We start from the raw sequence: 14169 nt of genomic DNA, 5'->3' as shown, positions 1-14169 counted from the left end.
GCATAGCTTTGGTGTCAGTTTAAGGTTGAGATATGCTAATGTTGGTTATAATGGGGCTATTTTTTTTATTCTTATTTAGGTTCAAAATAGTTCACTTTGAAGCTAAAAGCTTAAACCTAGGCTGCACGGTGGACAAGTGGTTAGCGCAAAGACCTCACAGCTGGGAGACCAGGGTTCAATTCCACCCTGGGCCATCTCTGTGTGGAGTTTGCATGTTCTCCCCGTGCATGCGTGGGTTTTCTCCCACATTCCAAAAACATGCTAGGTTAATTGGCCACTCCAAATTGTCCATAGGTATGAATGTGAGTGTGAATGGTTGTTTGCCTATATGTGCCCTGTGATTGGCTGGCCACCAGTCCAGGGTGGGATAGGCTTCAGCACCCCTGAGAAAGTGAAATGAAAAATGCAGTATTCTACACTGGTCCGTAGGTGTCACTAGCACCAGGCTTGATCGCCAGAACAACAGGCTTTTATTGCAGGTTGTATTTGTACCTCAAACAAGCTTTAACCACTGTATGACACCCATAAAACCTTAAAAACCTTAAGGGTGTACCCAGCCTCTCGCCCAAAGACAGACGCCCGAAGTGAGCTGGGATAGGCTCCAGCACCCCCGCGACCCTCGTGAGGACAAGCGGTAGAAAATGAACTGAAAAATGCAGTATTCTACACTGGTCTGTAGGTGTCACTAGCACCAGGTTTGATCGCCTGAACAACAGGCTTTTATTGTAGGTTGTATTTGTACCTCAAACAAGCTTTAACCACAGTATTACACCCATAAAACCTAAAAAAAAAACCTTAAGGGTGTACCCCGCCTCTCGCCCAAAGACAGCCGCCCGAAGTGAGCTGGGATAGGCTCCAGCACACCCTGCGACCCTCGTGAGGACAAGCGGTAGAAAATGAACTGAAAAATGCAGTATTCTACACTGGTCTGTAGGTGTCACTAGCACCAGGTTTGATCGCCTGAACAACAGGCTTTTATTGTAGGTTGTATTTGTACCTCAAACAAGCTTTAACCACAGTATTACACCCATAAAACCTAAAAAAAAAACCTTAAGGGTGTACCCCGCCTCTCGCCCAAAGACAGCCGCCCGAAGTGAGCTGGGATAGGCTCCAGCACACCCTGCGACCCTCGTGAGGAAAAGCGGTACAAAATGAATGAATTAAAGTTTAAACCTAACAGTACTACGCATGCGGAATAAGCTTAATAGTCAAGACAATGCATGATATGCTGCTTGCGCCATGGTGTACTGGACGTGTTTACTTTGAGACCATATCTATCTATAAGGGTTATTTGCAAAAGCTGCTATATAAATGATAACATTAATGTCACCTTTCTTCACAAGCTCATGAAACCATGTCAGGACCAACAATAATGACGCAATTTAAATGAAGAGTTATGCCAAAGCAGTAGTGGAATGAAAGAATCACACTGGCAGCCTATGTACAGTATTTCATGGAGTATGACCGCAGTCGCGAGTCGACACGCTGTGATTTACTTTAAGACCAAGCGTGAGCTGCTCTCCAGGCTTTCTCCAGGGTGAATCTGTTTGCTTATGATATCACCTCCAAAAAGCGTGACCGCGCCGATTTGGTGGCGTTTGTGCTGACACGACATTTCGTTGGATGTTTGACGGGATTTTAGAACACGCTTCCATCCTGGCACATGCAAGCCGCTCCCACAGGCCTGACTGGAGCCACCACCGCGATACCAGTTTGAAGGCACAAAGTCAAAGCCGCCATGCAAAAGTAATATTTCACTCTCAGAGAACACTGAAGAGACGTTTTTATTCGTCTCAAGAGAGAGAGAGAGAGAAACCACAGAAAAGTGCCACAGGGCACCAAACGAGAAAAACAACTCAGGGAACAAGAGAGTTGGCGGCACTCGGGTAGCAGAGAAGACTACTAAGATGATTTATTGTAGTTGATGTCAGCCAGGCTGTACCGCCTACCATTGTAGGGATGCTAGTCCTCATCACACCATGTCTGATCTAGTTTGGTGTGTCAAACTTCAACATTGAACTAGTTAGTCATCTGTTGCTTCAAAAGGATTTTTTTTATTATTCATAATCATGTTTTTACTTTATTATTGCTCCAAAAAAATTGACAGATGACTATTATCTTCAAAGAATCATAACACGTATTAAACAGTTACACCAATTTGGACCTTTCCTTACGTAAATCTGCTACTTTTATATTGCAATTGAATAAATCTGAGAATTATTTGAACTGTTATTTATGTACATACCGTATTTTAGCATTATGGTTTTGCATTACTAACTATAAGAGTCTTCTCTATAAAATGATTCCAGTGAGATGATGCTAAAGTTTTTAGAGGTCAACTTTTCGGCACTCTGACTTTATCCGTAAGACAACACTGCCATCTAGTGGATAATATGCTCGCTGTTAACAGTCAACAAAGTTACAGGTTTGTTTGCCGCCGTATACCGGAATCACTGTGCACATGCGCAATAACATGGAATGGCTCATTGCATTGGAAGGGAGGGGGGAGCAGTCGAAACACTCGTGATGGGTTACGTATTCTGGTGTAGTTTTAAGCATGTGAATTAAGACTAAAACTGTAATATATACTTTCAAGCAAAGAAAAAATAAATAATCCGTCTTTATGAGAAGTATGGAGGCCCCTTGAATTTTCGGGGCCCCAAGGAATTGCCTGTTTGCGCCTAATTGTTCAACGGTAAGTCGACATTACTGAGTGCTAATTGAAACATAGCCTAATTCAATCTAGTTCATTGATGCTAGCACACTGCTAGCTCAACACACACACACACACAGTGGGGCAAACTCCAGTATTACACTGGTCATTTTGTGCTTTTAAATTGGGGAACTCTGCAGAAACATCAGTGATTAGCCCATTCCTTATCAGCACATTTTACATTTAGTGGCAAGAAACAAGCAGAACAATTGAAAATGTTAATGGAAAAAGTCATTGGTTTATGTTCACATTTTGAAACGTTTGGAAAACACCTTCCCATTCAAGGGCATGACAAAGTGTGCATGTAAGTGTGAGTATGTTCTATGACAAGACCAACAAGCCGAAATATCTTCACCAATCACAATGCATAAGACAAGCATGTCCTACCTGCTTCAACTGCCCCACATGGAAATGCATGTTCTGTGACAACTGGAGCTCTTTGTGGCGCCACTATTTCATATGCAAATGCCACGCCTCCGATTTCTTTTGATTTCCCCCTCCAATGTTAAACTGTGCACTGTTACACGACTCCAGCATGAGGGGCCATCCGGCTGTAATTGCTTTTCAGGCTTAATTGTCCCGGCTTTTCTTGTTTCTCCAAGCACCTGTGCTCAGATCAAAGCATGTGATGTGTGGAGTGGGTCTCCATGCACACACGCGTGTGATTGCCTCCTCCCTGTAGAAATGTCTGGCTGTATTTTGGGAGAACAGACACAGGAGCATTTGAAATAGTCAAGAGTTTCATCATGGAAACCTTATCAAAAGAACAGTTTTGACAGGGTGACTAGTCAATGCAAACATAGAAGTTATATGCACACAATGAACACTAAAAAAACAGGTTTTCTAAAAGTATGAGGCAGAAAAATAAACATTTTATTTAGTTTAAACCTATTAAATGATCAGACCAATAAGGAATTATGTAGATAAATCTGACAACATTAAAAAGGTTGCCTGGATTTGGAGGCTTGCATGTAATTATGTTCACGGGGCGGGGTTTGGCAGCATGGGGTGCACACAGAGGTATAAATGCCCCCATCAGCCCGAGCTAAGAGAGATTGTATTTACAGCCAACCGTATCTGACACATCTGTATTCTATAGACCCCGAGAAGAAATGGAAGCATGGAAGATCCAACTTTGTTTTCTTCTTGTTTGCACTTTGCTGCAAATCTACGACGGGCTCTCTTACAGTGAGGAAGAGGAGCGATGGTTCTTGCATGACTGGCAGGTGAATACGTATTGCTGGATTGAGGGGTCAAGCTTTATGCAGTGTACCCATTTATTTTTCCCTTCTTTTGCTGGCATAGGGGCAAGGTAAATCACTGAAGATGACCCGGCCTATTGCAACCCTCATGAAAAGATCAAAACCACTTCGCTTCTATGGACTCATGGGGAAACGCTCAGGTGACCTTTTCTTGGCTTAATACGTAACTGTAGTTACACTGGAGTAAGGTGATGTGGAAGAAATACTGTATTTCATCAGATTGTAAAGCATAGTTTCCTTTCTGTCAGGTAAAGCAGAGACGGGCTTAATGAGAAGAAAACTCCCCAGCAGAGGTGAGCATAAATGTACCAAAAACACTTGAATGTTTGAAAATATAAGCCATTTATTCATTCTAAAAATATCACATCCCCAAAAGCATATTTTAATAATTTAACAGAAAAAGGCAGATATTTTTTAGTAACCAGAGCGGCGACCAAAGTGACATGTTTCATAGAGAAAGCACACAAGCAGGGCATGTTTGTATCGGTATAAAAACCTGAGGTTGTTTTATTTGACTTTATGTGCATTTTTTTTTTACAGTGGTATCATGTTTTCAGTTATCAGCAAATCAAAGATATTATTATTCATTATTTGGCAGGTTTACCAGCGGAATGGGACACAATCCTGTACTGATGGAGCAAAGAATAAAGAATGAGCAGCTATACAATGATATGCCAACCAAAGATGTGACATTGTCGTTCTCCTCTGATCGGGTTATTTTCAAATGACGCTAATGCTAATCTGCACTGCTCCCTAATGTGGAGATGTGTGTTGTGTATGCGCACATTCGGGTCATCTACTGTTTGACATTCAAAACTCAGCTGATGCTTCAACAAAAAGGCAATTTAAATGATTTGCCTTTGACTTAACTGGAACGTATGGCGCTCAAGACACAAAAAAGGGGTCAAATATAAAAGTAAAAAATAAAATATTGACAAAAAAAAGGACCCTTTGATCTATACTGACAGGAGGTTGAGGCTACTTGCGGCTGGTGAGGCTGTGGAGGTGAGTTTATTCAGTAGCCTGAGGATTTTAGTGCTTATGTCCCCTTGGGAGGAGTCCACTTCAGCGAGCTGGGGTCAATGGTTTTGTTGCCGTTGCCTCGCTTGACCTCCTTGGCTTTCCACTCATCAATCAGATCCTGCGTGCAAGAATGAGCAGAATGAAGCTAAATGGAGTGTCAAAGACTTATGGAGAGGCTAAACCGGATGAGCAAGAGTGAGTGCACTCCTGACATTTCAGACATTTTTACCGCATCCTCTCGGGTGACAAATTGAATATAGTTTAAATTAGTCAGTGTACAGCATGTATGGTAGCATTGATTTACGACTCAGATACTGTATGTACACAGCATGAGGTGAAATGGGCATTATAGAACTGTTTAAAGTCGGTGCTACTACAAATGAGTGGATTATTTCAGTTGACAGTGCGTGAACTAAGATGCATGCCATTTATATATGATCATAAGCCTTGACTACATATAAACACGCGCTACAAGCAAAGGGTAAGTGGAAAGACACTCCAGGAGGATGAGCTCACCTGCCGCTTCAACACCAAGTGCTTCCCCTTCCAGTATTTCAGCATCTGAAGAGACTGCAACGTACTCACAATGTCCACGGGATTGACGGCCGTTTCCTGACTAATTTCTGTGCATCAAATAAATAGCACACATTTGCTTTGCATGATTGCTTTGTTCACACTTTAATAAGCATTGCCCCAAAGGCATTTCATGCAAGTATGTGTGGTGGTTTCTCTCAAACGGTAAAAGTTGCATTTGTGTTGTGTGTCTAACCTTTGATGGAAATCTCCTTCCCTTGGAAGTTGTGCATGTATCGCAGTAACACTTCCTTCCAGTAGCTGCGATAGCTGATGAGGCCGAGGTCCGACAGGGGCCTTTCTGGGGAGCCCACCTTCTCCTCCACTTTGGACAGCAGGTAGCCTAAAACGGAAAAAAGGACAGGATTGCCAGAGTAGAACCTTTTGACTAACTATACGATTGCTGAAATACATACTGAAGTCAATGAGCATCTTGCCAAAGCCCTGCCTCATGTATTGCGGCATGGTCAGAATGCAAGAAACATTATAGTTGAGGAAGGAATTCTTCTCCTTCAAACAAAAACAAATCAGAACCATAAGATTATTTTGTATGTAGACCAACATTCTAGGACTGCGATCTGTGTGTGCTTACCTTTGAAAAGTACCCCACTAAATGGCACCCCGTGTTGTCGGCCTCAGTCATGACATAAAACAGAAAAGGCTCCACATCGTAGTACAACGTCTTGTGGTCCAGGAAGAGCTTGGCCAGTAAACACAGGTTCTGACAGTAGATCTGGAGGAGACCAAATCTTTTATTCACTCTGTGTATTGTGTTGGTTTGCTTTATGTCAGCAATTTGTCAGTGAAACACTGCAATTATTCCATTCATTTTATTGCCCACCTTATTTTTCTTGCCGTCAACTTCAAACACAGATATGGCGCCTTTCCTGTACACTTCATCTCCTGGAGGATGCTTCCACACACACTTGGCCTGACAAAAAAAAAAACATGCACACTAATAAAAACACAATCCAATCACCAATTGGTCTAATAGTAATAGATGCCCTCACCATGTGTCGCCTGAGGATGGTCTGGCTCTTCATGTACTTGAGGCAGAATTCACACACATAGAGCCGACCCAGGCGGGCGTACTCCTCGGGATAGGGTGAGTGGTACCAGGTGTCCAGCTCATAGCGGCCAAACAGGATGGTCTTGATCATGTTGCTGCCCTCTGTGATCTGACCCTGGATGCGCAGCTTCTCCTATAGGAGGGTGGAAGACAGGAAGTAAACACGTTGTCACTGTTGGGTTATAACATTTGTGGCGGTACTTTGGCGGCCAAAAACTAGGAATGGGCATCAACATAATTCCTGAATATCTCTATTATGAAACATGTAGAGGGTAGAGACAGGCTCTTACCAGGTCCTCAGATGCACGAGCCTGGGCTTTTCTAAAAAGCTCCAGGTCATAGTCGCTGGTGATGTTCTCCAGCAGAGGCTCCCTGGTGTTGCCGTGAGCCTGCCGATGCTCCTGCGGATCAGACAGGATGAGAAACAAGAATGCTGGAGGAGGGGAGCCAGTGTAGTACCATGTGCTTTTCTTTCTGCTCCTTCTGCAGGCCAGAGTTTCTCCCTTTCCTCATTTCGGCCACTTGCTCTTTATATCTGCTCTGCTTCGATGTTGGCGTCTTGAAGACAAAAAAAAGATGCATCGATCCAATTATAGTTTAAAGATCCAATATAATTTCAGCGACTAGAATTCTCCCCAAAACAGACCTGATGACGTGTTGCGTGTCGGGAATTACTCTCTTCCTGCAACTTCAGCTCGTCTTCCTGTTTCTCACGGCTGACAGCTTTTACCTGGTAAAACAGTCAGTCGAATGTAAAGGATAATTGATAGAAGCTTCCCCTTAAATGACTAGAAACGCATTAGAAAAGTCATGGGTGATCATAAAAAAAAGTTGTCACCTTGCATTCATCTGCAGAAAGGTTGTGATAGAGAGGACATCCTGACACAGCAAAATGGCGCTCATGTTTTCCTGTGAGGTGACCTATTTAAAGCAAATTAATACAAATAATTCATACTATGATAGGAAATATTTTGACAGTTTTGGATGGAAGTGTAAGGGGAGTTTTACCAAGTGAATTACACCCAGGGGTGGGGCATTTCATGTTAAAGTTGTAAGTCTCATGGCATCGACGACGTTTGGGTCGGTGGGAGAGGTCCTTATCAGAGTCCCTGTTGGCCTGATCTTTGGCCTGGCCCTCATCATGAGAGGCATTTGGGCTTGAGATATCCAGCTCAGACTCCGAGGACGGTGCATTTCCTGTGGGCGTCAGTGGCGGGGATTCGTCATGATCGGCAGTCTGCTTCAAGTCGGATGTGTCTGAAAAAAAATTTGGTTTTTTTTGTTTTTTACTTAATGGTTGAAAAAAAGAACACTATAACCACGTTCCAGTGCGTGTTCACAAACCTTGAGAACTCTGACTTAGACGAGTGGAGGCTCTGGTGAGTCGCTGTCTCTTGGGTCGATTGCCATCACTTTCTGAACTATTGGTCTGCTCTCTTTCAGCAGAGGAGTCAGAATCTTCAGTTCCATCAGATCCACTCCCTGCCATTAGTCTCTAAAAAGGGCAACCAAACAGAAACACTTTTTTACTGATTACGTTGAAATACTTTGATGTATTCTGTCCAGGGGTGTGACCCACAGAGCAAGGTTTAGTGCGACGGCTAGCTCTTTATCACGACACCTTTGTATTCATCTTAAACCAATTAGCAGGCCGTTAGCAGTTTCGCGTATGCTACACCACCAACTGAAAAACTACCAGCAAAATGTAACGTACTTTTTTCCAAACAAAAACCCCAGTGTATTAAAAAAACATCAGATTACACATGCGGTTATTTACTACAAAACTGCGTGCACGAGACGAATGAGCTAGGCTATTAGGCTAGCAAGTTAGCTTTACAACCGTACCGAACTGCATTAGCAAATCATTTAAGTTTAGCCGATACGCCTTCTCATTCCGTTTCCCACCGCCACTAGAGTAAATATTTCTTCCAACTATCAACTACGGGTCATTCCGTTTGTTCGGCATGTATTTGTTAACCAAAATGCCATTTCTATTGAGATGCTTTACATGTCACCTACAAGTTACAGCTACTCTAATCCTCGCTTAAGGCGTTAATAAAACTCACTATTGCATATGTTATTCAGTCCAACGATTGTCTTTCACGACAATTGTAAAAGGAAATGCAGAATTATGACGTGAAACGTCGTGGAACGTTCTACCCACAAGGGAAGTACAACACGGTAGCTAACGCTAATCCAAGCAAGCTAACGTCACTGACGTTGCTGCTAGCACATATCATTCTTACCTGCCGTCTGCGAGGCATGTTGAGTTAAGATGATTCGCACGGAAACAGAAAATACTATATATTCTTACGTTTAAAACAAGTACTTCAAATAATCTGGCCCAGATGGAAGTTACATGTAAATAGTGTAGTCTGGATGTGGCGCCACATCGCCCGTACGGGTATTGCTATCATTAACCCGGCCAGGAGGGGGCACTAGACCACACACAACCGACTTCTTTGCGTCTTCCTCGTGTGCATCCCTGTCAGTGACAGTCTCGCCACCTACTGGATAGGAGTTGTATTGCTAGATTACGTTGCCCAAAGCAGTTGTAAACGGATCTTTGTCAAGGTGTCCCAAGTGTTGCCCACGGCACATGATAAAATTGACAAATAAATTAATTAATTACTTAATTAAATAATAATAATAATGTATGTACCCACCAATAATAAAAAAAAACAACACAATGGATTGAGATGTTTACACTTTTGCTTTCCAAACTAGATAAGGGTATCCATAAAGTACAGCTCAGAAAATGCATCTGTTTTCTCGAAAGATCCACAGCCTTACCATAAAGGGTAGTGGAGGGGGTGTCGTTCACCACCCACCCCCAGCAGCTGATACTAACTTCTCCCAGCTGTACTATAAATAGCGTACAAGGCCTTTCCACTGCATTTAGGCAGTCACACATGTGAGCAACAAACAGTACTGTTGTTTCTGTTGTAGTCCAAACTTTGCAATGAACAAGCCCAAAATTGTTAGACCAGAGGAAAGGTAAGTGAGTCCTTGTGGGGTTTTTTTTTGGCATAAAAACTATATTTTATGTTATACATGTAATATAGTTTTGTTTTATTTCTGTTCCATCAGCCAGCCTGCACACGCCGTGTGGTTTGATAGGAAAAAATATGTCACCATTAACTTCAGGGTTCAAAAACCCAAAAATGTCCAAGTTGACATCCAAACCGACAAAATGATCTTGTGGTGAGTTCTTACATTTGAAATAAATAACACTGTTTATAATTTGTGTTGTTAATACTGTGTTTTTAACAGCTGCAAGAACGACACTGATGATGTGTTCTACAACGAGCTGCACTTTTATGACAAAGTCCAAATCCATGTATGGAGTTTGTACAAAAAAAAACAAACACTTGTTGCATCTTTGTGGTATTTCTAACTGCTGTTGATGATTCTCATAAAGGATTCCAGAGAAAGAGTGTATGACCGCACCATCAATGTTTTGCTCAGGAAGCTCAAGCCGGATTATGCGTGGCCCCGTCTTCAAAAGGATCCAGCAAAGGTCTTTATTTGAAATGTACTGGTATTATGTAGTTTTGCTGTAAAGCTCACATGCAAAACATATGCTTCCCTCTGCAGCCGAGTTGGATTGCAGTTGACTTTGACAACTGGAGGGATTGGGAGCACGAAGAAGATGAGGGACGAGAGGAGTATGAAAAATATGTGGATGTAAGCAAAGCTGGACAGTTTTTCCTCAAAAGATCTGTTTTTTTTTGTTAAAAAGACTTCCTATTTCATATCATAATTCAGATGATCCAAGAGATGTCCACCAGTAATAAGGGAGCAACACCAGACATGGGGGATCTTAGTGATGTAAGTCGAGTTTGGTATTTATTTATGGTGCATTTTAATACATTTTATTTGATTACTGACATTGACCACAATTCTCTTGCCCCACAGTCTGACTGAGGCTGAACACCACCACCCTTCACCTCGACTGTTCAGATTCACAATACTGCTGCTTGATATTTTTTATATAAATGTGACCCCCCCCCCCCCTTCCCTGTATGGTTATTTATTCATTTAATAAATCCAAGTGTTCTCTACCTCAGTAGAATATTTTATATTCAGTTGCAGTTTTTCCATCTTCTGGTGCATGGTGCTCTGGAAGTCACCATTACATTAATTCAGTGCAGGGGCAAGGGCGGAGCTCCGAGGTGGCCACTCTTTGTCACTCTCCGGCCACCCCAGCGGCCACCCCCATGGCTGGCAATGTTGGGAAATGCGGCTCTGCAGTGCAGAACATAAGTTCAGCTGTTTCCGCTGTTGTTTGCATTTCACTGCAACACACAACTTGACAACATCTTGCATGAACTGTCATTTTTTTCCACGATTACTTCGGTTTTCTCACAATGTTGACTTTGACTTCAATTCTGAAGCATGACTCAGCACATAAATCCGTTTATAATGGAAGAAATGTAAAGCAATTATTATGCACTGCGCGGGTTTGGCCGCCATGATGGTGAGCAAAATCCAGGAAACTCTGCATTGAAAATATGTCCTCTCCAAATTCGCTATTTATTTCTCTAATAGACGGTCCATAACAGTGTTATTTATATTTTGGTCATATATTTCTTTTATTTCGCCTCTTTAACTTTACAGAGTGGGTTTCTTCCACTTTTTATATTTCAATGATAAAAGTCGCTAGTATTAAGTTTGACTTTCCTGCTACCCGTAGTAAAATGTCAGCTGCTGACTAGCAAAACACGCTACACTGTGCCTTGTGTCTGAACAATTGAGTTTCTTGGAAGAAAAAAGCTCAATATGACTTTCCAGTGTCAACGAGACAGTTATATGAAAGAGGTATGAACACGTCTGGGATTATATATTCATGCTTTAAGGTCTTGGTGGGGAACCGCTGAATGGTTGGTTAGCATGGTTGCTAACGTCTGTCATATAAAACTGTTAGAGACGGTGCAGTTCTATCTCACCTCAAACAGTTTAGTATATAAAACGTACACAATTACTTTGATGTCTTTCTCTTAGTTTGTCACAAGAGTAGCGTCCTGTAGTCCTACGGAGCTCAAACAAGACAATGGAAAAAAAGAAACAGTCTTCACTGTGAAGCTTCAAGACACCATCTTATTCCCTGAGGGAGGTGGTCAGGTAGGGCTTCTTTCTAGGTAAGGTACGAATACCAAATGAGGAGGTTTATATCTGTCATTTTACTCACCAGCCAGATGACCACGGGCTGATCGGGGACGTCCCCGTTCTGAGGGTGACGAGACAGGGCCAAGATGCGGCTCACTTGGTGGGGTCGCCGTTGGAGGTGGGTCTTGAGGTCCAAGTGAAGGTGGACTGGGAGAGGAGGTTTGACCACATGCAACAACACTCAGGTGAGTAGGTAAGTTCTTTTTTGGGGGGGTCTCTCATAGCTTATGTTTACACTGAATTGGTTTCTGGCCCTAATTCTTAGGTCAACATTTGATCACAGCTTTGGCTGAAACTATGTTTGGATACAAGACCACATCCTGGTATGTTAACACGTTAAATACAATCATTTCATCTTAAGGAAGTTGAAATCAATTCTCAATCATTGTTTTCAATTCAAGATTGAATTTTCCGCCTATTGGGAATGACTTTAAATAAAGTTCTAATCTGTTCTTACCCATCCTGGTTCTCAGGGAGCTCGGGCGTCAGAGAACCGCCATTGAACTGGACACACCGTCTGTAAAACCCGCCCAGTTACAATCCCTGGAGGATGCCGTGAATGAGAAGATCCGAGCTCACATCCCAGTCTGTGTTAAGCTTCTTTCTATGGACAGCCCTGAGGTGGAAAAGGTGCGTCTAAGTTGTAGATGATCGTAGAACATTAGGTACTAATACGGTCTAATATGCAATGTATTACATTTTTAATACTGTTGTATTGGATCTGTGCAGGTGAGGAGTCGAGGGCTCCCTGATGACCACACATGGCCAATTCGCATTATCGATATCGAAGGTGTGGATGCCAACATGTGTTGCGGAACCCACGTGTCAAACCTCAGTCACTTACAGGTAGTACCTAATGAAGTGTCCACTGAGCTTAGCGCCACAAGATGGCAGTAGCTGCATCTGAAGTAAGAGTGGGCAGCATTCAGCAGCTCTCCAATGTGCTTTAGAGGGTTGCTTGTGCGTCTTACACTTGTACCATTGTCACAAATCAACTTTTTTTTTTTGTTAAAGGTAATCAAGCTGCTGGGGACAGAGAAAGGAAAGAAAAACAAAACCAATTTAATTTTCCTGGCAGGAAACCGAGTGCTGAAATATGCAGAGAAAAGCTACAATACCGGGCGCTCTTTGGTAGCTCTTCTCAAGTAAGCTGCCAACTATCATTTGTGTCAATAGATACCTTTACTACGTGTAAGACTTTGTTCAACAGAACCGGACCCGATGAGCATGTCGAGGCTGTGGACAAGTTGCAGAAATCTGTGAAGCTTCTGCATAAAGTGAGGCAAGAGTTGACTTTTTTTTTTGTTTAGTTAGTTTGCGTTGAGGTTTGTAAAAATATTTTTTGATAGACGAACTTGAACCTGCTTCGAGAAATGGCGCTCCTCATTGCTCACAACTTTAAGAATGACCCACAAAAGGGGAACTTCTTCAGCTTGCACAAGTAAGAGACTGCTTCACATTCACCCAAGCCTTGCCTTGACATTACAGTCGAACTAAATGATCCCTCTGACCTCCAGGAAAGAAGGAGACAGTGAATTCATGACGATCATTGCCAATGAAATAAACACACAGGTAAGACTATTAAGTGATTTTTTTTTTGGTGATTTTTTTAGTAAATCACTTTTGTGGTTCTTCCCAGGAAACTTTGGTTTTTCTGACTGTGGGAGAGGAGAAGGGACCTGGTTCGTTTCTGCTGGCTGGACCCAGTGAACAAGTAACCCAGATGGGACCCCAGTAGGTTACTCACCCCGCTCGTCATAGTCTATTCTATTCTATATTCAGGCATTAACATCAAATTTGGTCCAACTCTGCAGGTTATTAGAGCTGCTGCAAGGGAAAGGAGCAGGGAAGAATGGTCGATTCCAAGGCAAAGCTAACAGCCTGGCACGAAGAGGGGAGGTGGAAGCTCTTCTTCAACAACACTGCAATCATCAGACCACACAGGAAGAATAAATCCAGTTCACGTTTAATTTATAGTTTCATTTTGAAAAGGGAAACAATAGTTTGTGTAGCCCATATGTACAAGCCAATCCCGTATGTGCTGTTTAGTGTACAAAAAATAACTTTTAATTAAAATGGATTTGTAATACATTCATTTAGTGATTCCTTACTGCATCCCAAATCTGTCAGTATTGTGCTTTTATGTAACAGATTCTTTTTTTGTGACATTTACATGTGGTAGTTGGTGGCAGAAGATGCTAAACACATGCAAACATGCAAGTTTCCCATTCCCAGCCTAAAAACAAAACTACACTGGATTTAAAAAGTGTTGGGCAGTTACTAGCGTTCCTTTGTTCTTTGCAGATTGACTCATAGAGGCTTCACGATCTTCATTGAAATGTAGTTCTGAAAAAGTAAAT

The 14169-nt window shown here is 42.3% G+C and overlaps 6 protein-coding genes across 14 annotated transcripts in view; 3 read left to right on the top strand and 3 right to left on the bottom strand.

The window, feature by feature from the left end:
* Nucleotides 1–3399, bottom strand: part of dlx4b (distal-less homeobox 4b) — a 59111-nt gene extending 55712 nt beyond the window's left edge. Inside the window, exon 1 of the mRNA XM_078789057.1 lies at nucleotides 3101–3399. The gene's annotated coding sequence lies outside the window, so the exon portion shown is untranslated. The remainder of the gene's footprint in view (nucleotides 1–3100) is intronic.
* On the top strand, nucleotides 2508–5598 carry LOC131109344 (uncharacterized). Its single transcript, XM_058061258.2, has 5 exons — nucleotides 2508–2695; nucleotides 3813–3939; nucleotides 4019–4115; nucleotides 4224–4268; nucleotides 4574–5598. Exons 2-5 carry the CDS (start codon nucleotides 3826–3828, stop codon nucleotides 4606–4608), a joined length of 291 nt encoding a protein of 96 aa, XP_057917241.2. The 5' UTR covers nucleotides 2508–2695; nucleotides 3813–3825; the 3' UTR covers nucleotides 4609–5598.
* Nucleotides 4301–11960, bottom strand: kat7b (K(lysine) acetyltransferase 7b). Of its 3 annotated transcripts, none has more exons than XM_058061235.2 (14): nucleotides 11832–11960; nucleotides 7985–8135; nucleotides 7649–7897; nucleotides 7479–7561; nucleotides 7287–7370; nucleotides 7100–7198; nucleotides 6931–7041; nucleotides 6582–6773; nucleotides 6413–6502; nucleotides 6164–6304; nucleotides 5988–6081; nucleotides 5768–5914; nucleotides 5515–5621; nucleotides 4301–5116 (listed from the first exon to the last, which is right to left on the bottom strand). In XM_058061235.2, exons 2-14 carry the CDS (start codon nucleotides 8127–8129, stop codon nucleotides 5015–5017), a joined length of 1644 nt encoding a protein of 547 aa, XP_057917218.1. In that variant the 5' UTR covers nucleotides 8130–8135; nucleotides 11832–11960; the 3' UTR covers nucleotides 4301–5014. The 3 variants fall into 3 exon arrangements, with proteins under 3 accessions (XP_057917218.1, XP_057917217.1, XP_057917219.1); XM_058061234.2 differs by lacking the exon at nucleotides 11832–11960 and adding an exon at nucleotides 8887–9103; XM_058061236.2 differs by lacking the exon at nucleotides 11832–11960 and adding an exon at nucleotides 8707–8844.
* Nucleotides 9346–10671, top strand: ptges3l (prostaglandin E synthase 3 like). Its single transcript, XM_078789060.1, has 7 exons — nucleotides 9346–9637; nucleotides 9731–9844; nucleotides 9914–9980; nucleotides 10062–10160; nucleotides 10238–10327; nucleotides 10409–10471; nucleotides 10559–10671. The coding sequence occupies exons 1-7, from the start codon at nucleotides 9603–9605 to the stop codon at nucleotides 10565–10567; spliced, it is 477 nt and encodes a 158-aa protein (XP_078645186.1). The 5' UTR covers nucleotides 9346–9602; the 3' UTR covers nucleotides 10568–10671.
* Nucleotides 11330–14149, top strand: aarsd1 (alanyl-tRNA synthetase domain containing 1). The gene is made up of 12 exons (XM_058061246.2): nucleotides 11330–11461; nucleotides 11645–11764; nucleotides 11835–11994; nucleotides 12075–12132; nucleotides 12283–12439; nucleotides 12539–12655; nucleotides 12824–12954; nucleotides 13020–13086; nucleotides 13159–13250; nucleotides 13327–13381; nucleotides 13449–13543; nucleotides 13624–14149. The coding sequence occupies exons 1-12, from the start codon at nucleotides 11423–11425 to the stop codon at nucleotides 13760–13762; spliced, it is 1230 nt and encodes a 409-aa protein (XP_057917229.2). The 5' UTR covers nucleotides 11330–11422; the 3' UTR covers nucleotides 13763–14149.
* LOC131109324 (myoferlin-like) overlaps nucleotides 13759–14169 on the bottom strand; it is a 32073-nt gene continuing 31662 nt past the window's right edge. For all 7 annotated transcript variants that reach the window (XM_058061217.2, XM_058061218.2, XM_058061219.2 and 4 more), the window contains one exon: nucleotides 13759–14155. In XM_058061217.2, the coding sequence (XP_057917200.2) occupies nucleotides 14120–14155 (36 nt within the window). In that variant the 3' untranslated portion in view covers nucleotides 13759–14119. The remainder of the gene's footprint in view (nucleotides 14156–14169) is intronic.

The sequence above is a fragment of the Doryrhamphus excisus genome, linkage group LG2, assembly GCF_037039965.1.
Source record: "Doryrhamphus excisus strain RoL-2023G ecotype Guam linkage group LG2, RoL_Dexc_Guam_v1.1, whole genome shotgun sequence".
NCBI lineage: Eukaryota > Metazoa > Chordata > Actinopteri > Syngnathiformes > Syngnathidae > Doryrhamphus > Doryrhamphus excisus.
The sequence above is the reverse complement of the archived record's forward strand: the minus strand, read 5'-3'. Positions and strand labels throughout refer to the sequence as shown.